This window comes from Pipistrellus kuhlii, unplaced genomic scaffold (assembly GCF_014108245.1).
Source record: "Pipistrellus kuhlii isolate mPipKuh1 unplaced genomic scaffold, mPipKuh1.p scaffold_m20_p_3, whole genome shotgun sequence".
NCBI classification, from domain to species: Eukaryota; Metazoa; Chordata; class Mammalia; order Chiroptera; family Vespertilionidae; genus Pipistrellus; species Pipistrellus kuhlii.
In genome coordinates this window covers 25,377,150-25,404,358 of record NW_023425529.1, presented here as the reverse complement: position 1 = coordinate 25,404,358, position 27,209 = coordinate 25,377,150, and the positions used below count along the sequence as shown (strand labels likewise).

The following is a 27,209-nucleotide window of genomic DNA, read 5'->3' as shown; positions in this document are numbered from 1 at the left end:
AATAATTAGGAATAATTTTTAATGCTCTAGAAATGAGAATCAGAAGAAAGAATAATACTTAGGAAATATAAAGTGATCGGATGTATAGAAATATGCCCCAGTCAATTCTGTGTGTAATCTAAAATGCTCCGCAAAATTTGTAAGGGGGATTGCTAAAATCTTGGATCCCTTTGGAAGTGATGAAATGAGCATTGGTGACCGTGTGAGTCTAGGAATTTGGTCAAAAGGACAAGGGCTAAAGGTCTGGACGTGTACCATGATCAGCCTGTGAGGGTTGCTTGCCTAAGCCCCAGACTGAGGGTTTTATTTGTGATAGCTCTGGGTTTTTTTGCGTAGATTCTGACTGGAGATATTGTCCTCAGTGGACCCACCTAGAAAGACTGCAAAGAAAACTGGACAATTCCTCCTTCACCCGTGAGTTCTCTGGGAAGCAGATGAGATTTTATCCTGCGGGTTTACTCCTACGAAAAGCTATCCAAGCCTGAGATCTACCAGCTTTGCGCCTCCACTCTAAAGCGCACGGCTCCTGCAGTTAACTGAAAGAGCGAACCTAAGTTTCGCTGGCCTGGAAGCAGAATGCTCCGAGGCCGATCCCTGTCTGTGACATCCCTGAGTGGGCTTCCCCAGTGGGAAGTTGAAGAACTTCCAGTGGAAGATTTGCTTCTCTTTGAAGTTGCTTGGGAAGTGACCAATAAAGGTTTGTACTGGCCCCTGAAGGTGGCTATTTGACAGATTGCTAAAAAATGTAGATTTAGGACAATGAGTTAATCAGATGAATTGCCAGCTAATAAGGAGGCACTCAAACTGAATATAAGCTTAGGTTATAGTTAATTGTGTCTACTTCAGCAGGCAATAAAATCTTAGATTGTGTAGACAAGGTGTCCCCTAAAAATGTATGCACACTTTAATAGCTGATAGCTCAATGTTGAAAGTGAAATGTATTTTAATAAACACTGCCTTTATAACTATTGAAAATGTGTATATATATTTTTTGGGACACCTTATATGTGCTGAAGGAAAGTTTAAAATATTAGTCTTTGCTAGGGAATGTGCACTTAATTTAAAATCCCTATTATGGAAAAATAAAAAGTTAATATTTGCTTTTTTGGTTTTATGGTTTTGTTTTCATCAAAAAACACAACTTTGTACTTTATTTTAGGGAGGACTGTACCTGATCAGGATAAATTAGAAGCTTTAAACTCCATATACTGATAGCATTTCTATTAAATAGTTAATGTTTCCTGTAATTCAAGATTAGCTTGGAATTAGTTTTAATTTAGAAGCAGCTCAGAAAGCATAATATTGAGCTCCTATTATGAAGAACAAAAGTGATTTTCAATAACATATACATAGGAATTATAAAATAAGAAATGAAATCAAGTTAACAAAATTAAAATAATTTCCCAATAAGGTATAATCTCATTTGGGCCAGATTGAAGAAGGCAAAATAGAGTATTCAACCTAAATTATTTTTATAAGAAAGGAATCTGTAAAATTATAGAAAAAGAAATTCCTTATGAATTGATACTCTCTAGTTTAAAAATCTAGAATATTAGAAGAAAAAGTAAGTTTTGCAAGGTTGAATTCTTCAGGATCATGAAGGACCAGGACAAGTGATTGATGGGTAAAAGTCCGTGGCAACTTGTGGAATTTAAAGAATCTGAAATGATAACATGAATATGATATATTACTTCCTTTTGGCTAATCAAAGCCAGCATAACCTCAAAGGTGGAGGAATTATATTTGGCATGTGTTCAGATTTTCACCTTATGCTACATGTTCAAAACTCTCATGTGTGTGCTTTCATAAAAACCATGCTATCAAAATTAAAAATCACGCCAAAACCAGTTTGGCTCAGTGGTAGAGCGTCGGTCTGCGGACTGAAAGGTCCCAGGTTGGATTCCGGTCAAGGGCATGTACATTGGTTGCGGGCACATCCCCGGTAGGGGGTGTGCAAGAGGCAGCTGGTCGATGTTTCTCATTGACGTTTTCTAGCTCTCCATCTCTCTCCCTTCCTCTCTGTAAAAAATCAATAAAATATATATTTTTAAAAAAATTAAAAATCACACCTGCCTGCGTAGAAATGCACAGAATGAACGTAAGAGAACAAAGCACGGTCTTTTTTTTTTTTTTTTTTTTTTTTTTTCAGTTTAGTGAGGAGAAAGCAAAGAGAACAGAAACCATATTATGAAGAAGGAAAGTGTTTTTACGAATTCCTGTTTCTAAATAGCTGTTTACAAATACCTGTTTCTTTTTTCCAATCTCAAGGTTTTTAAATATGCCCTGTGTTCCTGGGGACAGAGCCATCTCTGTTACACATAAATCTCAGACTGTGCCTTTAACTAAAGGTTTGCTCTACAGAGTAGGCAGGAACTCAAGAATATAGCTTGTTGGTGGGAAAGTGGGAGGGACTTATTAGCACCAGGAAACAGTTCAGGAGATGTCTGCTTGAGTTCCAGCACCTACGCAGAGAGCCCTTGCTTCTTCCTCCTGGTCTCTCCATTTAACGAACTTTAATGGGACACTGTCTCCTGTGCTGGGCAATCACTGGTGAAAGCTGTTATCCATGGAGCTCGTACCCTAATGACATGCATGCTGATGGTGGGCCTAGAACGGTGCCTGGCACACAGAAAATGCTCAAAATGGATTCTTTTTTTTTTCTCTTTTAAATGAAGGAATGAATACACTTATTTTCAACCTCTATGCTTCCTTTATACTTATTTTCTTTTAGTTTCTATGCAAGAGAAAGGGAATTTTGTTCTCCTGCAAAGGAACCCACAATGTGATTTGCCCAAGTTGATATCATCTCCAACATAACTTTATTTTAATATCTTTTACAGGCTGACTTTTTTAGAGATGCTTAAATGAATGGACAATTGTGTTCGCCTCAGATCATACAGTGACACCAATCGTTTCTTTTGAAATTTTACTTTGAACTTTTATTCCCCTCCAGTTCATAGCCAGGATATGAGAGGCATCTTAGCGATCACGAGCCCCACTCCTCACAGATGAGGCAGACATCCGCAGGCTTTAATGAGCAAGTAAATTGCAGGGTTGGGACCAGCAGTTGGGTCTCCTCTGGGTCCACTGCTCTTTTAATTACCACACAAAGATTAAAATGAAAACATCCATTTGCCTGAGGAAATTTTCTACAGATGAAAGAGCACTGGACTTGCAGTCAAAGATCATAGATTCCCGAGACTGTAAAAACATCCCTTAAACCAGGGTTGGGGGACCTTTTGTCTGAAAAGGGCCATTTGGGTAGTTATACCATCATTTGAGAGCCATACAGAATTATAAACTTGAAAATTAACCTGCTATATTTGGTCAAACCTTTAATTACCTCACCTCTAATGCCTTGGCAGGGCCAGACCAAATGGTTTCACGGACCTTCTACGGCCTGCAGGCCTGATTGATGGTCCCCACCCCTGCGAGTAAACTGTCTGAAGAGCAATTTGTTCATCAATGAAATGAGCGTAATACGCTTCAGCCATCTTACAGACATTTATAGCGGCAAACAGGACATGTATTTAGATCCAAAAACACAAAAGATTTCTTGGAGAGGAAAAAATAAATCCTTTACCAGCAAACTTTTGCCAGCAAACAATGAAAATGTGCAAACTGTAACCAATGGAAGCGTTATAGTTAAATTATTGGATGCTGATTCTTTGACCTTAAAATAACTTTTTCCATTTGTTCATGTTATTCTTGAAATGTATTGCTTTTATCACTTCATCCATTTATTACTATAATCCATTTATTATTCAATAAAGAGTCAGCAAGGGGCCTATTACATGCCAGGCACTGGGAGCTGAGGAGCATAGAGTTTAACAAAATAAAATTGATTCCCAGTCTTCCAAACTTGCAGGATGGTAGACATTGAACATGCAACTATAGTCAAGTGTGATGAGTGTCAGAATAAGCACAAGATGCTCTAAGACTACATAATGTAAGTGGGGCGGGGGGCAGGGGTAGGGTTCTAACTAGTTTGGGGTTTGTGGCAAACCTCTTACCACAATCATTTCCCCTGCACAGACTATGGATCAGTGGTCATGTGGAGGCTGTTGAGGGTCAGTACAAAGAGTTTAATGAACACTGTGAAAAAGAATGAATGCTAATGTAATATAGGTGAACATTTATGTAATTTAGTTACTAAATGATTGCTTCTCTTTTTAAATCAACTAAAAACAATTTGTTTTTAGCCCTAAGCTGGACATAATTCTGCCTGTTCCCTCCTTTAAGCTAGGCCCCATCCCTAGCTCTGGGTCACATGATACACTGTGAATGGCACATGGGAAAACTCAGAAAACTATAATTTAAAAGGGGTTGGTAGAAACTGACCATGATTGCAAGTCCATGTTCTGAGGCGGGTTTTCTAAAGGTGCGGATCTTGATAAAAGTAGACTTCAAAGCGTTGGTAAACCTCAGAATATTGTATCTGAAAATATGTGCTCCTACCTGTAAGTGCTGTTTTGGAGAAGAGGACAGAACATTTTCATCAGATTTCTAAAGGCCTCAATGATTAATGTGGGAACCACTGCTCTAACTTCCTCTAGACCACATGTGTCAAACACAAGGCCCGCGGGCCAAATCCGTCCCGCCAGGCCTTGCAATGTGGCCCGCACCGCGCTGTCATCACTGCACTCCACTGCGTTTCCATCACAATGACAGTTTATGACTGTTCAGTAAACCATTCGGCCCGAGATTTAGGCTGGATTTTAGATTTTGGCCCCTTCTCTGATTGAGTTTGACACCCCTACTAGACTCTTGGGATCCTTTTTCTGTTAATTCAGAAGTGCATAGAGCCTAAATTAAAAAGTGATTTTCTTCAAGTATTGTTTTCCAAGTGGCTTTGAAACTCCCCAAGACCTGAGGTTTATTTCTGGTGACACTGCTCTTTTCTTCCTCTGTCTCTCTTGCCACCATCTTTAAAAATCCATCAATATGTTGTTCGGCACAATAACTTACAGTCTTGCTGTCCATAGCCCTTAGGCCCTGGAGTCAGACTGAACTGGAATCTAATCTTGTCATTACTTGTGTGATGGTGGATCTACCTCAGAACCTCTCTGCACCTCAGTTTCCCCATCTCCAAATAAGATAATGATAGCATCTGCCTACAATGATATTGTGAAAATGAAAACAACAACAACAATTGTAAATCACTTAGAATAACTTCTAGCATTAAATAAACACTTTGTAGATGTTATCGATAGCTTATTATTCTTCACTAGAGGCCCAGTGTACCAACTGGTGCATGCGTGGGGTCCGGCCAACCTGCCCCGATTACAGTTGATCAGGCTGGGCCAGCCAGGGTGAGGGGCTATAGGCAGTTGGCCAGACATCCTCGCCCCCCTGGTTGAACTCCAAATTGAACCCAGTCAAGGAGACAATTTGCATATTAGCCTTTTATTTTTTTTGGATTATTATATAGGATAAAAATTTATTCATAAAAGGAGTGTGTTGGATTATTCATGATCATATTTGCTTTGATTTTGAGTGATTCCATGAGTCAGTTTTTAAACACAAAAGCAGAAAGTGGACAAAAAGATATGGAGCAGGGTTCCTACAGTCATTGGTGACACTGTAATTTGGGGCTGAGGTTCCTTTCCTTGGTGTGAACATGCAGTGATCATGTCAAGGGCATCTTAAACAAAACCACATGAAACACACCATCTATGGGCAAAAACATGCTTGGTACACGCATAGCTTTCAGAGGAGACCTACTCTCCTTAGTTCCTTTTTATCCTGCTTGCCGTGTCTGAGTGTCTCCTGTATAAAACATGGGCTGCCATGATGTATATTGGGGAACGGTGTGCATGTGGTTTTTCTCTAAGTGCCTCGCCTCTCACTGCCTGAGTCTGAAGCTGCTTTGATTTTGGACTACAGAATCAGCAAAATGCTGGGCACACAAACATTTGTTGACCATTGTCACCAGCAACGTTTATTTTCTATCCTACCAGCCCTGCTGCCTCAAAAGAATGATATTCTAACTATATGATGACTCTTCCTGCTCCTGCAACTGTGTCTTAAGACAGAAGAGTCCAATTATTAGCTATGCATATTGAAGTCGTATGACTTTCAAATTCTGTAACCTTTAAACATTTATCAAATAGTAAAGATACTCCTAATTTATATCCCTACATAAAATGACTTATATTGGCTACTGTCCATATCTCATATTGCCTTGAAATCCTGGTTTTAGCAACATCAGCAGTTTCTAGATGGAAACTTGGGGTTGTAGCTACCTCAATCACATATGTGCCATGGGAGCTCATCTTTTCTTTCTTATGAAAGGCTTGATACTTTACTCTCACACTAAATATACTTTCCCATATTGTTTCAGGAAGAAAAAAAAAAAGATCAATAAAATACAAAGTGCATGTTTGAAAGTGAAGTGTAAGTTCAAATTCAGAGATTTAGGCTATGACAAAACAATGACTCAATAAAAAGTATGTGTTGGTGAACCTCTGATTGATACCTCAAATTTGAAAATGTGTGCCGAAACTGGTTTGGCTCAGTGGTAGAGCATCAATCTGCGGACTGAAAGGTTCCAGGTTCGATTCCGGTCAAGGACATATACATTGGTTGTGGGCACATCCCCGGTAGGGGGTGTGCAGGAGGCAGCTGGTCGATGTTTCTCTCTCATCGACATTTCTAGCTCTCTATCTCTCTCCCTTCCTCTCTGTAAAAAATCAATAAAATATATATTTTTTTTAAAAATGTGAATGACCCTATGTCTATGCCATCACACTCATCTATAATTAGCATGCCAACACAGGAGTTTGTGGAAAACAAGTAAAAATCAAGGGGAACTAGCTGACATATGAATATGGGAAGAGCAGGGAGAGGGTAAATTGGTGCTTGCGCATTTGAAATGCAATAAGAGGTCCTCTCCACAGAAAGTCTGTACAGGGAGATGTCTGGGAGAAAAGATTTATTTACAATCGGGCCTCAATCAGGATAGGTTGGACTTTCATTTTTAAATTTTGTGTTTTCATTCCTGATAGACTGAAAGAGCATAGCCATGGTATTTATGAACACTGTAAGGCTATTTGGAGACTATCTATATGAAGACTGAAGGCCTCAAATCAGAAAAGGAAGTAGCAAATTAATTAACTGTGTTTATCGTTCCATTTCAATTCCTAAATCTAATCATTTATTTTCTTCAAATAAAGAATTTCTCTTCCTCGTTGTGTCCTTTAACAAATAAAAATGTGTTTGCATTTATAAGTGTATTTAAATTTTAAACACATAACCTAACAAACAAGGATGTTCTAAGATCTCTGGGTAGGATGCACAGTTGCAAATAAGAGTATTCAAGAATAGAAGTGTGAATAAGGCATTTAATGATCATGTGCCATCAGAACCTGAGAACGTATTCTCCCTGATAAGATGAAAATTAAGGAAAGATGTCAACCAAAGATGAAAAATTATTTGATGAAAGAATATATATATATATGTGTGTGTGTGTGTGTGTGTGTGTGTGTGTGTGTGTGTAAATATATTGCTAAAATGTGACTCACACTTTAAAGAAAAATTCTTTTTAGTTGCCTTTGCAAATTCCTGTTGGATAGTTGAGCTAATTGAGCCTTAGGTTAAGTGAGTTAACTAGTTCAATTTAAGTTGGTTATAATTTTCAAAATTGTAATGCTCCATACATATTCTTTCCATTTTGTTTTCCTGCAGGACAATTTTCTATATGTGAACATGCTGGATGCAAGGGCATATACATTTTCCAATAGTACACATGTTTTTTGGCTTTGTGTTTTAATAGTGGTGGCCACAATGCCAGAGGAGGTGGGGGTGGGGAGGTCATATCATATGAAAACTTATATTTGTGTCATTGGGTTTGACATGAGAGTTGGGCCAAACATTCCTCCTCAAAATCTAAAAGATCGTTCTTCTTGGCAAAACTGACCTCCTTTGGTTCCTTAGAATTTTAATTCTCTTTAATTTGGAAAACTTGCTCATCATTTCAGCAGTGGCTGTTACTTGGATATACTTTAGTCCCTTCTTGGACCAGGGTCAGAAAAGGGATGAAAGGTGACTATTGCTGCTGAGGGCTAATGGCATGACAATGGCTATTTGCCCCATTTTGACACCTCAACGTGGGTGCAGTATTAAGCCAAGTGCTTCATTCCAATTGTCTCTTCAGATTTCTATGAAATGTTTGTACAACTTTACTATTGCCGATCTGCTATTCTCTGACATGTACCCAGAAGGGGCTTTAAAATATGCATGAATGGAAGGAAGGGTGACTATTTGTTAGTGTCCTTAAAAACTTTATTTTAGAAAGTTAAATGAATCCTTGTGCTTGATGTTTCCTAAATACTTAACAAAAACATGGGAACTCACTTCCATGCCTTTATCACTTAAATGAGTTTTTAAGCTGAATGATAATGGAACCTTTTCTTTTCAACAGTTGGTGGCATCTATACTGTGATTCAGACAAAGGCCAGAACAACAGCAGATGAATGGGGAGACAATTATTTCCTGATTGGTCCATATTTTGAGCAAAATATGAAGACTCAGGTGGAAAAGTGTGAACCTGCAAATGACGCTGTTAGAAGAGCAGTGGACACAATGAATAAACATGGCTGCCAGGTAAGGGATGCTGACCAACACTTCTCTTGACAAGTCTCCGTAAACTGTAATGGGCAAGCAGACAGAATTCACATCAACTCCCAAGACAGGACCATCCCTCTACTTAGGGGAAAGGAGCAGGTTTGTAGAAAGATGATGAACTTGACTATAAATAGGTACATTGTGAGGCAATATAAATATCTAGTAACATAAAGGGTTAGAGCTCAGCAGAATTTGTACGGTAAAGATATTTCCGGGGAAGTCATTTGTGTCTAAATTGTATATAATTCAAATTCATAGTATGATTCTGTGGGCGTTTATAGACTAAAAGCACATTTTGAGGCAAACCTTGGAGATGTCAACACGTTAGATTCTACAATAATTACAACTACAGTAAAAGAAGTCAGAGATTGCAAAAGTAGAAGCACAGCTAGCAATGTAGAACCAGGGATGTTCAAATCCTAATCCTCAGAAACTATGAAAATGGCACCTTCTGTAGCAAAAAGAATTTTGCACAGGTGATTATGTTAAGGATCTTGAGATGGGGAAATTATCTGGCTGGGCCCAATGCAATCACAAGGGTCCTTATAAGAGGGAGGCAGTTGAATCAGGCTTGGAGAGATGTGACAATGGAAACAGAGGTTGACATGAGCTCTGAAGATGGAGGAAGGGGCCACTAGCCAAGGAATGCAGGTGGCCACTAGAAGGCCAGGAAATAGATTATCTTCTAGAGAGGACAAATGGAATGAAACTGCCAACATGTTGATTTTAACCCATAAGATTGATTTCACATTACAACCCCCTAACCTATGGAATAATTGTTTTGTGTTCTTTTAGCCACTAGGTTTCTGAGAATTTGTTACTGTAACAACAGGAATAGTCAGGTCATGACAAGGGAGAAGAGAGTTTCAAGTATGAAGGAGGAACCAAGTCAACAAAAGATTGAACCAGGGACATTTTGGTTTAGCAATATTAATATCATTCTTGGTAACTTTGTTAGATACACTTCAAAGGGAACGGGGATTAAATAAGATTGCTGTGGGTTGAGGAATGAGTGAATGGTGAGAAAAGAGTATAAAAGTTGTGGTTATGAGATTTTTCTCTGAAGAGTTGAGATAAATTAAGTAGTTTCAGACTGGTGTGCTTTTGAGAATTAGTGTTTTATTAAATGTAAGTGAGATCTGAGCATATTTATATGACAAAAGAAAGAAAAGATCTAGTAGACAGGGAGAAGTTCAAAATTCAGAAGAAATGAATGATTGAAGAAAGGAAGGCTACTCTGAATGGGTGCAAGAACAAGACCCAAAGCACTAGTGAGAGGATCACTTTTCTCTCCTTTCACTTAATAAGGTAATAAGGGGTAAATGAAGGATTCAGTATGGTCTCCCTCAATGTATTTGATGATCTTAAGGAAGTAGGAGTTAAAGGTCATCTTACAAAAGTTAGGAGGCAAGTGTTAAAATAAGAAATCTGAAGAGGTTCTGAAAACTGTTCAAGGAAAAGATAAAGAATATCTGGACATCTCTAATATACAGTCATGACTTTTCAATGTCACAAATGTACATGGCTGTGACTCTCTCCAGCAACAACCAGCAGCCTGAGGGAAATTGCAGGAAGATGAATAGATGAAGATGGTGTTTAATTTCAGCATTCGTGCAATGGGGCAAATCGGCAAAAAGTCTTGGGGGTATTTGTGCAATTGACTGAATTGATGGGCAGTCACTCTGAAGAAAGTAACAGGATTAGACTTTGGGCTGCTACATTAATAAGATAAAGTATCTTAGGCAATATATTTAATTAAGACTTTGGCAGCAACCATACTGAGAAACACTTCCAGTAGCATTCATTTTTATAGGAGGAATGGAAGAAGTCATATACATTTGTCAACAGAAAAAAACCTTTTTCTATCAGGAGATCTGTTAACTCCTGTTGCATAAAGAAAAATAAGTGGCACAGTAGACAGTACATCTATCTGTGAGTTGCTAAAGATACAGAGCAGTTCAACTTTTGATGCTATCATAGAAACATAGACTATCATATTAAATCCTAGAACTGTGAGCTCAAGGTCAAGGGAGTAATGATACTTTCTTTTTTTAATGACTGAATTTAATGAAAAGCATTTCCCAAGCAGGGAAATTTTTTAGAGGAATGAATGCAAGCCCATTCTAACTCCATATCAGATGCGTTGTGGTATCCCCATGGTTTTCTGTACAGCATCTGCAGTTGAGTTACCTAGCATTCCTACCTGGCTCTGTGTTCTTTACATGGCAGGTACATTTTGGAAGATGGCTGATAGAGGGGAGTCCTTACGTGGTGCTCTTTGACATAGGGTTTTCGGCGTGGAATTTGGACAGGTGGAAGGGTGACCTCTGGGAAGCGTGCAGTGTCGGCATTCCTTATCACGACCGAGAAGCCAACGACATGTTGATATTTGGATCTCTAACGGCCTGGTTCTTAAAAGAGGTACAGTTTACTGTATGGTGATACATCAGAGGAGCAGCACAATTGTGTTCTGTGCAGCATTGTCCAGCAATTATCCCATGACCTTTACATGAAGTTAATTTTGAGATGGTGCCTTTATCGGTTGTCCTCGTACATTTCTGAGAAAATGTTCTGCCTTCCTCAAATTAAATATCAGCCTTTGGACTGCAGTAATAGTAATGCTTATTAATATATAGAATGATGTGCATAAAATCCAATTATATTTGCTGCTACATAGATGATAATCTATGCACAAGAAAAAATGGTATACATCATGGACTATGTATATGAATTATAGATTCAATGAAATAGAAAATAGCTTGAAATATTTGGTTTTGATTATGCATGAGATCTTGTGTAATTGCAGTGATTTTTAGATATTTTTATCATTAGCTAAGTGCTGAAGTGATCCCAGAAGGTGCTAAAGAGCCCATAGCAGTGAAATATACCATAGACCGAAAAAAAAAAGAAGAAAAAAAAATTAAAGGCTCAACTTCCTCTAAAGTAAAAACGGTTCCAGAAATAGAGACTGTCTTTTGTTCAAAGGGTAAACAGACAGAAAAAACCCAAGGCTTTTCCGGGCAAGTCCTGTGTCTGCTGTTAACTGCTTCTGCTGCACTAGTGATCTGTGCTGTTTATAGATGTGAAAAACTGTGTGAAGAGCAGACACTTTATTTTTGCTAATTCTCAATGGAAGATAATTTTTCCATTGGGTTTTAAAGAAAGTGGAAGGGAAAGGAACCGAGGGGAGAGAGAGAGAGAGAGAGAGAGAGAGAGAGAGAGAGAGAGAGAGAGAGAGAGAGAGAGAGAGAGAAGACACGCTGATTGGTTGCCTTCCATCCTTCCATAGGTGCCGGCCAGGGCCAGAAGGTCAAAGGCCAATGCTCTAACCACTAAACACCACCGGCCAAGGCAAGAGCAGATACTTGCAAATACAAAGGTTTTAGCTTAAGTCAGTGGTTCTCAAAGAGTATTTCCCGGACCGGCTGGTGTGGCTCAGTGGTTGAGCATGGACCTATGAACCAAGAGGACATGGTTCCATTCTCCATCAGGGCACATGCCTGGGTTGCTAGGTCTCCAGAAGGGGGCATGCAGGAGGCAGTTGATCAATGATTCTCTCTCATCATTGATGTTTCTCGCTCTCTCTGAAATCAATTTTTAAAATAAAAATAAAATAAGACTATTTCCTGGACCATCAGTAGCAGCATCACTTTAAAACTTGTAAGAAATGAAAATTATTGCTCCCCAGCCCAGAATCACTGAATTAGATTACCTGGGAATGAGACCCAGATGTCTGTGCTTAACAAGCCTTCCAGGTGACCTGAGGTAGGCTAAGTGTGAGGCCCGCTGGGCTTTATGCCACTGAATCCTATAAATCACTCTTGCTAAAGCTGCATGCTTCATGTTAGATCCTTTCCAATTGAGCTAAAAATTTACAGGCATGTAAATTTCCTGATGCTATGGGCCAGAAGCAAGATCCACGCTCACCGACAGCCTTTCTAAATGCTTCCATCCTGACGCAGGTGACAGACCATGCAGACGGCAAACATGTCATTGCCCAATTCCACGAATGGCAGGCCGGAACCGGACTGATCCTTTCTCGAGCCCGGAACCTTCCTATCGCCACAATTTTTACCACTCACGCCACACTGCTTGGGAGGTATCTCTGCGCGGCAAACATTGATTTCTACAACCATCTTGATAAGGTAAATAGTCGGTAAATAGTCCTACTACCTTCCCCCTCATCACCTTTTTTTTTTTTTTTTTTTCTGATCCTGGAAGCTGAAGGGTGAGAAGTATTGATCTTGACATTTCATCTGCCAGTGAGATGACAGCAATGACCTTTTAACTAATCAATATGCATGACAAAGCCGCCCCTTTGACAGAGACTCATAGGGTTTGTTCAGAGAGGCGCGTGTGTCTACTTTGGAGCAATAGATCCAAGAGTCAAAGGAGTGGGGGTGGGGTGGGGCGTAAGACTGCGGACACAGGTTGGGCTCCTGTCTACCCTGGAGCTTGGGAAACACTGCGAGGATCCTGTATCACACACAGCTCTGAGTGGCAGGTAGAGAACCAGGATTCTAGACCCACAGCTTGCACCATGAGCCTTACTTCCTCTATCTCCCCAGGGAATAAAGGATCAGATTTCTCCTGTAGCTCTGCCATGCCTAGGTAGGGTTTTTTGTCAGGATCAAATAAGACAGGAGGTATTAAAAACAGGGATGTGGGTCCTTGGTGACCAGTTATGTCTGCTCATTTGAGAAGACTGCTCGATTCTATGACACAAGGTCATTGTTTTGACTCCTTCCTTCTATTTCCTATAAGTTACCAGTAAATCAGATTAAAGGGTGTCTTTTACATCATATGCCAGTAATATCAACAAAGCATGTGCATACCACTAAGTCAGGGGTTTTGTAGATTTGGTTTCTATATTCCCAATCAATATTTAGTTCTGTTTTACTGTCAAGAATATGAGTACTCTGGAAAGTTGATTTCTAAAGACTTCCCAGTCTTAAAAAGTGCTAGGATTCTATGAAATTGTGTGTGTGTGTGTGTGTGTGTGTGTGTGTGTCTAATCCTATATAATAAAAGTGTAACCTGCAAACTGACCAAACAGTGGAATGACCTGTTGCTATGACACATCCTGACCACCAGGGGAAGGCACTCAACACAGGAGCTACCCCCTGGTGGTAAGTGTCCTCCCACATGGGGAGTGCTGCTCAGCCAGAAGCCTGACTCATGGTTAGCAAGCTCAGCGGCAGTGGTGGGAGCCTCTCTTGCCTCTGCTGCAGGCGGGCGGTAAGGAGTGAGGGGTCCCAGATGCAAGATCCCTGGACTGCGAGAGGATGTCTGACTGCTGGCTTCATCCCCCTCTCCCCCCACCCCAGAGGTCCTGGACTGCAAGAGGGCAAAGACAGGGCTGAGAGAATCACCCCCCTCCAGTGCACGAATCTCTTGCACTGGGCCTCTAGTATGTAAATAATATTTAGATAATGATTGTGAAAAGTTATACTATCTCAAAGACACTTTGTCACTGAATGCAGGAAAGTTTTTTTCTGACAAACTTCAATATTTGCAAAAACAATGAATGGTCCTAAAGGGAGTTGACCTATGAAAAGGTCAACCTACTCTAAAGGCCTCTAATTGTAAATATAAGATGTACAATACATTTACAATAAAGTCACCACAGGATTCAGAAAGTCAGGAGAGCTGGGAAATTTTTTATGGCATATGATATTGGTAGACTAATAAGGGTAAACCAGTGATCTGTGGTAAGCTCACAACTATGTTTCCTTGAGAAGGGAAGACTTTGATTTTTGTGAAAGAGAAAATGTTAGAGAGGCATATCAAATATTTTACTGCAGAATTCTTAAGAGCATTATATAGTAACTCAGGAAAAAAAAACTAAAAATATACTTCAGCTATTATTTTTTTTAAGGAAAAATGCATGGTAGCAGTATGTAGTTATATATTACAACTTTATCCTCTTGATAAAAGTCAGCATTTATATCACACTGTCTTCAAATAGGATTATATACTCCCCAACTTAAAGCCCCTCACTGGTTGCAGTAAGACCCCAGCCCATTGTTCTAGTAAAATGCCCTTCCCAGCAGAGTGACTGGTAAATAACAAGTAGTCAAGAACTAGATTTTGAGTCAAACTCATAACCATTTCTTACAGAAAAAACACGCACCCTATAATTATTTTCCATAGTAGACCCTCTCCCCATGCTCACATTGGGTTTAGAATTTGGGTGACACATAAAAAGAATACCAAATTATATACATGGAAAGTTTTTAAAAGTTCAACGTAAGAAATGAGTCAGAATTTAGTCTTTGAAATAAGACCCAAGATCTGCCTCAGTAAGTGCTGACTCAGGCAGATGAACAAGGGGTAGGAGTGGGGAAATGAGAATAAAAATAAAAGTATTCAACTTCTCTAAGGGCAGAAAGTAAAACTACTGACTCAAATAATAGTTGCTAACTGAAAACATTTTTTTTACTAGCCAATTCACAAAGATCTTGAAGTTGGTTTAACTTTTTAGTTAAATGTATTAGCTGAAATAACATTCCAACCACTTTTAGCCAGCATATGAATTTCTGAGACTCTTCAAGTTATTTTTAAATTTATTCTTATTAGTCCAGTAATGGGTCAACTTTTCCATTCTCTAAAATAGCTACATAACTAAGAGGGAGTGTGTGTGTGTGTGGGGTGGGGGTGGGGGGGTCGGAGAGAGTAAAAGGAGGATAAATGGCGATGGCAGGAGGTTGACTTGGAGTGGTAAACATACAATATAACATACTTTCCCTATCCTGTTCTGATCTTACTAATTTCTGCCTGACTTTTACTCATTTGCTTACTAAGTTATAGGCTACTTGAAGGTAACAGAAACACATAGATTATTCCACAAATATTGGTTGAATGAGAGATTTGGTTGAATAAATAAGACCAGCCATAAAAAGCTTTCAAGAAAAACTGCTGATTCAAGGTTACCATGGTTCAAACATTTTCAGAGAGATATTTGTACATATTACAGTCAAGAGAGACTATTCCAAGAATTATCTTGTTCTAATCTTTAGACTCCTCTAATAAATATTTTTTTTAGTATTTTCCTCTACATGGTGCAGTAATTACTGGGACTGACTTGTTGATTGAGTTAGAGACTAAATGGTAGAAAAGCAGGGGAGAGCACAAGTCTGCAGTCAGACTGATTTGGATCAACAGGACTCTGCTAAGATACAAATATGACACTGAGCAAGTTCTTTAACCTTTAAAAGTTTTGATTCCCCCCCCTCTATAAAATGAAGACAAAATAAGTGTCTCAGTGGTTTATGAGGATTAAATATGATGTCCTGCTTAAAAGAATGTCTGAAAGATTCTAATATGAAAAGTTCATTTCTGATACAAGGCCAGAAACTATATAGGTTTTTTTTTTCTCTTAGAAACTGCTACTTTCATAGCAACTATAATAGAAATAATATTTAGTAACTAAGCCAAATGTCAAGTCCCCAATTGGCCTTTCGTGTGTATATTTTTAAGTTAAGATACCCAGAATAACCTATCACATAATTAAAATAACTGTACATCCCTTGAAATTATAAAGTGGTAGGACTACAGTTGTCATGGAAAAACATTTGTCGCCGAGACCGGTTTGGCTCAATGGATAGAGCGTCGGCTTGGGGACTGAAGGGACCCGGGTTTGATTCTGGTCAAGGGCATGTGCCTTGGTTGCGGGCATATCCCCGGTGGGGGGTGTGCAAGAGGCAGCTGATTGATGACTCTCTCTCATCAATGTTTCTAGCTTTCTATCTCTCTCCCTTCCTCTCTGTACAAAATCAATAAAATATATTTAAAAAAAATTTGTCTTTTCTCTCTGTCAGGCTTCCTTTCAGTGAGTAAGGAATAAAAATAATTAACTTAATTTTTTTGAATCAAGTTTAATGTCAGCTTTACTTCATTGTTTATGAGCAAAAACATGATAAGGACCTTGGGGAAACAAATCAGCTCAGTATTTAGAAAATGTAGGATAAGGCCGAAACCAGTTTGGCTCAATGGATAGAGCGTCGGCTTGGGGACTGAAAGGTCCCGGGTTCGATTCCAGTCAAGGGTTGCTGGCATATCCCCCAGTAGGGGGTGTGCAGGAGGCAGCTGATCAATGACTCTCTCTCATCAATGTTTTTAACTTTCTATCTCTCTCCCTTCCTCTCTGTACAAAATCAATAAAATATATATTTTTTAAAAGTTATATATAGAAAATGTGGGATAAGTAAAAATATAATTGAAATGCCAAAGAAAATCACAATTTCTATGTGATTATAACAAAGGGGAAATGTCATTTACTCAGGGGGTTACATAGCAGTTTAGAAGCGGAAATGAGGCAAGCAACTCCTATGTAAGCATAAGTAGCTCTGCGCTTAGTAATGGGTTTAAATAAAAAATTTTCATTACTTTTATGTGGGCATCAAATTTCACACAGCTTTTTGGAGACACAATGTAAGCAATATGTGATTTTGTCTTGCTTGTGTGGGAGAAGCCAATGTCTATGTGCTTGTGTTTTGTTTTGAACAGTTTAACATAGACAAAGAGGCCGGGGAAAGGCAGATTTACCACCGGTACTGCATGGAGCGGGCCTCTGTCCACTGTGCGCATGTGTTCACCACGGTTTCTGAAATCACAGCAGTGGAGGCAGAGCACATGCTGAAGAGAAAGCCTGGTAATGTTTACACCTCCGTTTGTCACTGACCTTTCAATTCCAAATGACAAGAGAGCATGAGAATTTTGCTTCAAACAAACAAACAAAAAACAAAACCAAAAAGCATAAAACAGTAGAGAGAAAATAAGATTTTCTTTTGCCACTGAAAATGCAAATGAGAGCACCAACTCCATTGGAAGTTTTAAGGATTTAATGAGTTACATTGTGAAGCATTGAGAGCCATGCCTGGTACATAGTAAGCAATGAAACTATAATAATCATCATTATTGCTTTGAACTCTACCATGTCATTGTCCCAATGTTATTTTGGTCATGTACTCCTCATTTCCCATTTCCACAGTTTATTGTGAACATTTGTGAATTTTCAATTCTATGATAGTCACAACCTACATATATGTTCATAGAATCAAATTTTATATAAATTTAAACATCTGGTTTTTTTTACAATGGTATCCTCTCTCAAAAGAGCATTTTCGTAACTATTTTATTTTTTTGCTTTTCCAGATGTAGTTACTCCAAATGGCCTGAATGTTAAGAAATTTTCAGCAATGCATGAGTTTCAAAATCTACATGCAATGTACAAGGCTAGGATACAAGAATTTGTTCGCGGTCATTTTTATGGGTATGTTTTTTTCTTTCTTAAAAAAAAATTAGGGTGCAAGTTTAGGGGTCTCTAATATAGAGAAAACAGTGTCATTACAGTACATGTTTATCTTTCCCATCCCCTTTGCACTTGATTCCTGTGTACATTTTGTTGCTGGTGCTTTCTTTCACTGGAAACTGTTTTGTTTTGTTTTGTTTTAGTCATCTGGACTTTGATCTTGAAAAAACTTTGTTCTTTTTCATTGCTGGGAGGTATGAGTTTTCCAACAAAGGAGCTGACATCTTCCTAGAATCCTTATCCAGGCTCAATTTCCTCCTGAGGGTAAGGGAGCTCTATGATGTTATATTATGTTTCCTGTGTTATGGCTTCCATAGACTTTTTTCTTTTTTATTGTTTAAAGTATTACAAATAGTAGAACATATGTCTCCTTTTTCCTCTATTGACCTCTCCCTGACCTCCTGCCCCACCTCCCCAGAACATGCCCTCACCCCCTTAGTGTCTGTGTCCATTGATTATGTTATATGCATGCATACAAGTCATTTGGTTGATCTCATATGCCGCCCCCCCCCCCCAACCCTCTCTTGCCTTCCTGATGAAGTTTGACAGTTAGCTCGATGCTCCTTTGTCTCTGTATCTTTTTTTGTTCATCAGTTTATGATATTCATTATATTCCACAAATGAGTGAGATCATGTTTACCTTTCTCTGACTGGCTTATTTTGCTTAGCATAATGCTCTCCAGTTCCAAGCATGCTGTTGCAAATGGTGAGAATTCCTTCTTATTTACAGCAGAACAATATTCCATTGTGTGGTTATACCACAGTTTTCTAATCCACTCATCTGCTTATGGGCACTTAGGCTTTTTCCAAATCTTAGTTATTGTAAATTGTGCTGCTATGAAATAAAAAGTTTCTGCACAGCAAAAGTAATCATCAATAAAACAACAAGAAAACCCATTGCATGAGAGAACATATTGCCAATGTTATCTTTGATAAGGGCTTAATCTCCAACATTTATAGGGAACTCATACAATATAACAAAATAATCTAATCAAAAAATGGGCAAAGGACCTAAATAAACACTTTTTGAAAGAAGACATACAGAAGGCAAGAAACATATGAAAAGATGCTCAAAGTCACTAATCATCTGAGAGATGCAAATCAAAACGACAATGCGGTATCATCTCACACCTGTCAGGATGGCTACCATCAGCAAATCAATGAAACAAGTGCTGGCGAGGATTTGGAGAAAAGGGAACCCTGTGCACTGCTAGTGGGAATGCAGACTAGTACAGCCACAGTGGAGAACAGTATGGAGTTTCCTCAAAAAACTAACAATGAAACTTCCATTTGACCCAGTGATCCCACTTCTAGGAATATGTCCAAGAAACCAGAAACACCTATCAGAAAGGATATATGCACCCCTATGTTCATAGCAGCACAGTTTACAATCGCTATGATTTCCATAGACTTTTGAATACATTGTCAGGCTCTAGAGTGCAGAGGCTGCAGATTAGGTGGTAAAACGCCTCACACTCAGGAGATAGTAATTTCTAGAACATACGAGCATTCATTCATCTGTTCATGGTTTGAGTTTATGCTTTCATTCCCATGGCTGTTGATATGTCATTTTCTTCTGTGGGAGATGCTAGGCCAATAGTATTTGTGAGAAGAGGAAAAAAAAAGTCCCACAGATTTTAGAGTCAATTTAATCTCAGCTTTGCCAATAATCAGTGATAGGGGCCTCCATGCCTCCATGCCTCTCTCCTGATGTCAGTAAAACGAGGAGAGTGACATCTATTGCGCACAGCGATTTCAAGAATTGGGGTGAATTATGATTTCAAGCATTCAGCACAGTGGCTGCCACAACAAAATTGCTGATCATATGCTTGCTTCTTTACCTTAGTGCTAAAAAAACAAAATGCGGTATCATGAGAATCAAGAAATTTGACAAAAAATGTAAATAATATTTTGTGTAAAGCAATGTATATAAGCTAAGGGGGGAAAATAGAATAAACCAAAACTAAATCCTTATTAAATTTCCAATCTTACATTTTAAAGAGTGAAGTTTGACCCTGTAGTATTAGCTCAAATTTGTGTTACTTTTTTTAAACTACAGAGCAGATTGTGATAACAATAGCAATGGCTAGATATTTTAGGTGATTCATGCCATAAAAATATTTTGTCTGAATTTTAAAATTTTTAATCAACAAACATCTATTGAAAGCCCAATTTAAAATAAATTTTCTGAAAAAGCCTTAGGAAGGTGGGTACAATGTTTCTGTGAATCAAAAAAGTATTCTTTTTGCCTAAAAATGTTTTCAAACACTGTTTGCTCAGAATTGAAGGACTATCTGCCACACGTTTTATTTTCATCTTTGGTCATTCACTCTGTTGTGTGTTCTGGTCCCTCATTAGATGCATAAAAGTGACGTCACAGTGGTGGTGTTTTTCATTATGCCTGCCAAGACCAACAACTTCAACGTGGAAACCCTGAAAGGCCAGGCAGTGCGGAAGCAGCTCTGGTAATTTCACGTCTTGTAAATGTTCTCAAGCAATAACTGTAAATGGTTGTTTGTGTGCATGATTTCTGATATATCAATATATTCCTGAACTATTTTTTTCTTAAGATTATTATAGCATAAATGCCACTTGGTTCTCTTCTCATTGGGCTATCATGCTAGATTATGTAATGACTACTCATCTGAGTTACAATAAAAACTGTGGAATAGGCTACCATGGAAGGATAAAGCCTCTGAAGAACTCTTTAAAGATGGGTTGACATTTAAAAAAATATATATTATTCAAATAAAAACATGGCAAAGTAAACAAATTAAACAAATTAGTCTACTGACCTTTGATATGCCCATAGCCTATATTCAACAATTATCAACCCATTCCCAATCTTGTTACATCTATACCTGCATCCACGCACCCTCCCAGCCCTCAGCCCTATCCTAAATATCATCAAGCAAAACAAAAGTTAAACATTGGGGGCTAGTCAGGGTTCTGCTGCCTCTGCTCTGGAGGTTTAACTCAAGCTAAATTGGCAAAAGCGAAGATAATAGAGGCATCTATACAAAAGAGAACTGTAATTTTAACAATGCACTAACAAAACAACAGCGTTATCATGATGAATACAGATGTAAATTGTGACACTATTTAATTTATAGATTTTTTTCCCCCCAACCAGGGACATTGCACATTCTGTGAAGGAAAAGTTTGGAAAGAAACTCTATGATGCCTTATTAAGGTAGGTGTTTGGAACACTTACCATCTCAAACAATTTGATGTCACATTCCAACTTAACAGTTTCAATGGTATAATATATTTATGTTGCTCTGAATAGAAAGGAATTCATAACCTTTGAAGATGTGTGACATCATATCATTAGGTTTTCTTTTATCCTTCATCTGACAAACATTTGTAAACAGTTTTATAAATGAGAACATATTTACCCTGTTTCCCCGAAAATAAGACAGTGTCTTATATTAATTTTTTCTCCCAAAGTTGCGCTAGGTCTTATTTTCAGGGGATGTCTTATCTTTCCATGCCCTGGGTCTTATTTTCGGGGGATGTCTTATTTTTGGGGAAACACGGTATATATGCAGGTAGGTTCTAATTCAATGAAAATCTTGTTAAATGTTAGTATGCCAATCTGAAGCTAAGAGTTCATGAAATTTTTAGTCAAAGTATATATAGATTTAATATGCTAATTATGTCAACATTAAATCAGCATATTTATTAACCAAACATTTAATGAATACTAATTAACATATTAATATTATCAAGTATGCGTTTACTTAATAAATAATAAATAAGATACGTAATTTACAGATATAATAAAGACTAAATAACAAAATCAAATTTAAATGTGTTATAACCTAATAATACTAAAATACATTATTTTTTCTGTGATTTGAAGAGAAAACTATGTTGTCTTCTGACCCATTGTAGTAGGTTAACATCATTTCTCTTTACCAGTAAAAGTATCAACTTACAGATGGACAAGTTTTGGCCATTCTAGAATGCAGTACTCAGAAATGGGCAAAACATAATGAGAGTGACCCCCTATGTGAACATGAATGCTACAAAATTTTGATTTTTAATGCTATTTTTAAAATCCTCACCTGAGGATATGCTTATTGATGAGAGAGAGAGAGAGAGAGAGAGAGAGAGAGAGAGAGAGAGAGAGAGAGAGAGAGAGAGAATACTGAAGTGTGAAGTAATGATTGGTTGCCTCCTGTATCAGCCTCAACAATCCAACCATCTGAGCCACCTGGCTGGGGCAATGCTATCTTTTATCAAACTTCTTCACACTTTAAGAATTTGTGAGCTTCAGCTGAAAACTATGTTTACTTTTATTTTTAAAGTGCTTAGAAGAGTATCTGACACAAAGGAGCACCGAATTAGTGCCAGTTGTTTTTGTTATTAACATTGTTTTTCCCACAGAGGAGAAATTCCTGATCTGAACAATATTTTGGATCGAGATGATCTAACAATAATGAAAAGAGCCATCTTTTCAACTCAGGTAGTAAAGAAAAAGTGCCTACCACTTCCCATTGTTAAATTCACTGTATTCAATATTTTAATTTATTGGAATGGGCTAATTGGGGAAATTTTTAAACTCAAGAACTGGAAAGTCATTCTTCTGTATTCACCTAAATGTCAACTTTATATTCCCTTTTATGAGTGGTTCATAAAAGAGATTGGATTCAGGGCCTTTCTTGTGTCCAATTTAAAAATTTATTTGATCCTAATTTAGCAGGAAGATGTCATGATCCCCAGAGTTTTCCCAGGGCGAGGCTCACCCATTGCATTCTGGGTGTGCCGACCCCCTTTGATTTCTCCAAATGTAGAAAAGTCAACTGCATAATTTGTGGTAGTGAGGGACTGTGTTTGCACTCTCCCCCTGGCCCCAATAATAATTATATAATAGAAATAATTTGGAACCATTATATCCAATTGAAAAACAGTATGTGTCACAATAACAATAAAAACCTAATTTTAAAAAATGCATAGAATTTTGAGTTACAGTAGAGAAAATGTGAATGTTTCTCAGACAAGTAGAATTATTGCAAAGAAGAAAAGGAAAGTATTAGGCATACAGTGAACTCTTGTCATAATAGTGAGGGATCAGACCCTGCAGGATAGCCCCACAAAAGGATTTAAAAGAGGAGCTCCTCTTGAGGCAAGATTTCAGGACATTCGTATTCCAGCTAAATCCCAGGAGCAGCAAGATGTCTTGGTCTTTAAAAAAAAAAAATTATATATATATATTGATTTCAAAGAGGAAGGGAGAAGGAGAGAAAGAGATAGAAATATCAATGAGGAGAGTGAATCCCTGATCGGCTGCCTCCTGCATTCCCCTAACTGATGACTGAGCCCATAACCAGGGCATGTGTCCTTGACCGGAATACTGGGACCCTTCAGTCCGAAGGCCAAGGCTTTATCTACTGAGCAAAACCGGCCAGGGCTGTCTTGGTTGCAGGTGGAAAATAAAAGTAGCATGTGTTCCCATATACAAAGGCAGTGCTTGAACCCTTCTTCCTACTCTGAAACACACAAAACTTAGTCATCCTCATTAGTGTTGTCTCAAAAGACTGGATAAAGGTTATATGACATGTTGTCAATGACCTGTTGTTGAAATTAGTCACACATTAATTGACATTTTTCTTCCATTACTTTAGAGACAGTCTTTGCCTCCAGTGACCACTCACAACATGATAGATGACTCCACTGACCCCATCCTCAGCACCATTAGACGGATTGGACTTTTCAACAGTCGCACAGACAGAGTTAAGGTAGAACTAATTGTTTCTGACATAGAATATATTGACTGAGAATTTATTAGATGCCTCCCTTATGTGTTTTCCAAAGGAAATTAATTTTGTTTCTTCTGTTGGGTAATTAAAATATAATGACTATTTTGGTATCATTCTTGAGAACTGAAGAATATTTATGGCTTTGATTCATAATTCTAGTATTTATGTTTACTGTACTATCTGTTACTAAGCATAAGGAAGTTATCTACTTTTTAATGATTTAAATATTTTCTAAGAATTAATTAACAAATCTCTGAGATTGCATGAATTATCTTTGTTTCTTTCTGATAATGTTCAACTTAAATGGGAAATATGAGAAGTTTCCAGTTTTAAAGAATGTGGCTAATGATGTTTTTATGCCATCTTCTATAGACCAATTTATTCTTTGGACTCTTGAGTTTCTGCAATGACTAGGGACAGTGCTCAATATATGAATAAAACCTGGTTTCTACCACTGTGGTGCCTAACCTCTCTGATGTTTACTGAGGGCCTATTTGTTCCAGGCATTTGCTAAGTGTGGTTGGCAATGGTGAACATGTCGACAAATAATTGCTTAATCCTATTCAATTTCATTCACCAATTCAGGATCAAGGGTTTGCAAGCTTTTACCAATCTTTCCAAATGTTTCCCTTTCCCGTCTTTCTTTCACCTTTAGCAGATGACATAACTGAGAATTCAAAAGTATAAACTCCTTCAGTGTCCCTCTATACTGGACTCAACTATAGATTTTTATTTTTTATTTTTTACCTATTCTGGGTTTCTTTCCTTGAGGTCCTAAGGATTTTTATTGGATCTCATTCCCTCCAAAAATTTTTGAATAACAGCCTGTTTACCCCCCATTAGAGTATAGGTAATAAAAGACAACTCTTTTCCTTGCTGTTTATAAATATTCTTTGAATTTCTCTACATTGAAAAAAACAACTTTGCTTTACCCATTCTCCTTTTGATGTTCTTAAATCTTTCCTGTTCTGAAAAATGTTTTGAAAAAAGAGTCTATTCTTATATTTACTTTTTACCTTTTATTAAGTCCTTGATGTGGAGGTGGGTGGATGGAGTGGAAGGAGACAAAACAAGGACTCACTGCAATAGTACAGGTGAGAGTTGATGAGGGCCTCCTACAAAGGCCGTGTCAGACGTCCTGGAGAGGATGAGACAATAGGAGAGACGGTTGCACACAGGAAAGATCATGCTTAGTGACCAATGGACATTAGAAGTGAGGAAGAGAAAGAAGGCAAGAATACTAGCCGCCTGGCTTCAGTATCAAACCAACAGTTTCTAAAAACCAAGGAAAAGCTTTAACAGAAATTGGTTTGAAAGTCGTGTCATGAATTGAGTTCAGTTTTTGATAGGATGACTGTGAGTGACGTGAGAGATATTCAAGTTGAGATGTTACTTAGAAAACATGGACCTGGGGGATATAAGGGCGGTAGTAAAGGAAACTACCAGAACACGGACAGTAGTGGAGGCCAGAGAATGACCACTGTGCCATGTTGGAAGACGAAGTTGAATGAGTGGAGATTTGAGAGAGAGAGAGAGAGAGAGAGAGAGAGAGAGAGAGAGAGAGAGAGAAAGGAAGGAAGGAAGGAAGGAAGGAAGGAAGGAAGGAAGGAAGGAAGGAAGGAAAGAAAGAAAGAAAGAAAGAAAGAAAGAAAGAAAGAAAGAAAGAAAGAAAGCAAGCAAGCAGAGAATTAGAATTAGAAAAGGGAAATATTGCAAAAATCAAGCAGAAGAAATTCTCTAGCTGTTTATAAAATGTTCCATGCTGTGTTAGCCTTTGGTACTAACTAAGTCATCTCTTCCTTGCACTTTTCCTTACACACACACACACACACACACACACACACACGCACACATGCCCTGTGCCATAAAATTATGGGTGGTTTGTCTTTTCTCATTTGTGTTTCTGCCTTTCCAAACTTTTCAACACTTAGCATACCTTCTATAATAAACTAGAGGCCCGATGCACAAATTTGTGCACCAGTGGGGTCCCTTGGCATGGCCTATGGGATCAGGCTGAAACAGGCTCTCCGACATCCCCCAAAGGGTCCCAGGTTTCGAGAGGGCACAGGCCAGACAGAGGGAACCCACCCATGCGTGATCAGGGCCAGGGAGGGACATGGAAGTTTGGCCAGTGAGTGAAGGACCGTGGAAGGGCGCCAGGGCATGTCTGGCCCTCCTAACTCAGTCCCAATTGGCCAGACCCCAGCAGCAAGCTGACCTACCAGTCAGAGGATCTGCCCCCTTGTGGTCAGTGCATGTCATAGCGAGCGGTTGAGAGGCCTTAGCGTATCATTAGCATATTACGCTTTGATTGGTTGAACAGACGACTGGACACTTAGCATATTAGGCTTTTATTATATATTGTAGGATAGTCAGACTACAAGTTTTCCCCTGGAAATGCAGGATTGTCTCTGCCAAGGGTGCCCCTTCCTTTACGTGTTTCAGCAGGATTGGGTCCACAGAGACTCATCACAGTGTATATTAACAGCAGCTTGGCCTCATTCTCATATAATTTACCCTCAATCTGTGCTTCTTATTTTATTTTATATCTAATGTTTGTCTCTCAGAAAGAAAACAAATAGTGGAGGCAAGAAAGCCTATTATTTTCATGTAGATTTCTGTTTTTCTTAGAACCTTTTATGTCCTGCCATATTTGTGAATCTTCCTCTGACAACCTGTCTGTGCCTGGCACATGCTATGTGCAATAAATACAGATAGATGTCAGGATGTGGGAGGGTGGAAAAGGAGAGATGAGGCTGGATTCCTTTCCTCTTGGGATGATTGTGACTGGAGGTCCCTTAAAGTTTTGAACAAAGTATACTTTGCTGATCTATGTTTTTTTTGTTTTGTTTTAAAGTGTGATAACAGTGAGGCAACATCCCACAACTGCGCAAGAACCTCATATAATGACCATACTAAACATTTTCATACCACTGTGTCATTGCTGACTTAGGTTATTCTCTCTTTCTGAAATACCCTTATCTCAGTCATTCTAGCTATGGCTTTGGGATCCAACTTAAAAGTCATCTCTTCCTTGCACTTTTCCTTAGTATACACTTATCTACTCCAGACAGAACACATCTTTCCTCATCTGCATTCCTAAGCCTACTGAAATTAATGGAATGATCACATTGAAATATATATATATATACACACACACACAGAGTGGCCAGATTATTAAGATCTCTGAACACATAATAATCTGGCCACTCAGTATATATTAGAGGCCAAGTGCATGAATTCGTGCATGGGTGGGGTCCAGCCAGTCAGCCTGGCCAGGGGGAGGGGACATGAGCAGTTGGCTGGCCTTCCTGCTGGTCAAACTCCTGGTAGAGGGGACAATTTGCATATTAGCTTTTTATTATATAGGCTATACACTGAGCGGCCAGATTACTATAAATTCAGAGATCATAATAATCTGACACTCAGTGTGTGTGTGTATATACATATATATATACAATATAATATATATATATATATATATATATATATATATATATATATAT

The 27,209-nt window shown here is 38.4% G+C and overlaps 1 protein-coding gene and 1 non-coding gene across 2 annotated transcripts in view; both read left to right on the top strand.

The window, feature by feature from the left end:
* The first annotated feature begins 267 nt into the window (after positions 1-267).
* Positions 268-27,209, top strand: part of GYS2 (glycogen synthase 2) — a 39,873-nt gene continuing 12,931 nt past the window's right edge. The window contains exons 1-11 of the mRNA XM_036457996.2: positions 268-697; positions 8,423-8,604; positions 10,855-11,046; positions 12,588-12,770; positions 17,134-17,278; positions 17,782-17,899; positions 18,082-18,202; positions 20,297-20,403; positions 21,072-21,131; positions 22,331-22,409; positions 23,569-23,682. Coding sequence (XP_036313889.1) covers positions 577-697; positions 8,423-8,604; positions 10,855-11,046; positions 12,588-12,770; positions 17,134-17,278; positions 17,782-17,899; positions 18,082-18,202; positions 20,297-20,403; positions 21,072-21,131; positions 22,331-22,409; positions 23,569-23,682 — 1,422 coding nt within the window. The 5' untranslated portion in view covers positions 268-576. The remainder of the gene's footprint in view (positions 698-8,422; positions 8,605-10,854; positions 11,047-12,587; positions 12,771-17,133; positions 17,279-17,781; positions 17,900-18,081; positions 18,203-20,296; positions 20,404-21,071; positions 21,132-22,330; positions 22,410-23,568; positions 23,683-27,209) is intronic.
* LOC118731126 lies at positions 22,632-22,792 on the top strand. Its single transcript, XR_004991817.1, has one exon. It is a non-coding gene; the product is annotated as a U1 spliceosomal RNA (small nuclear RNA).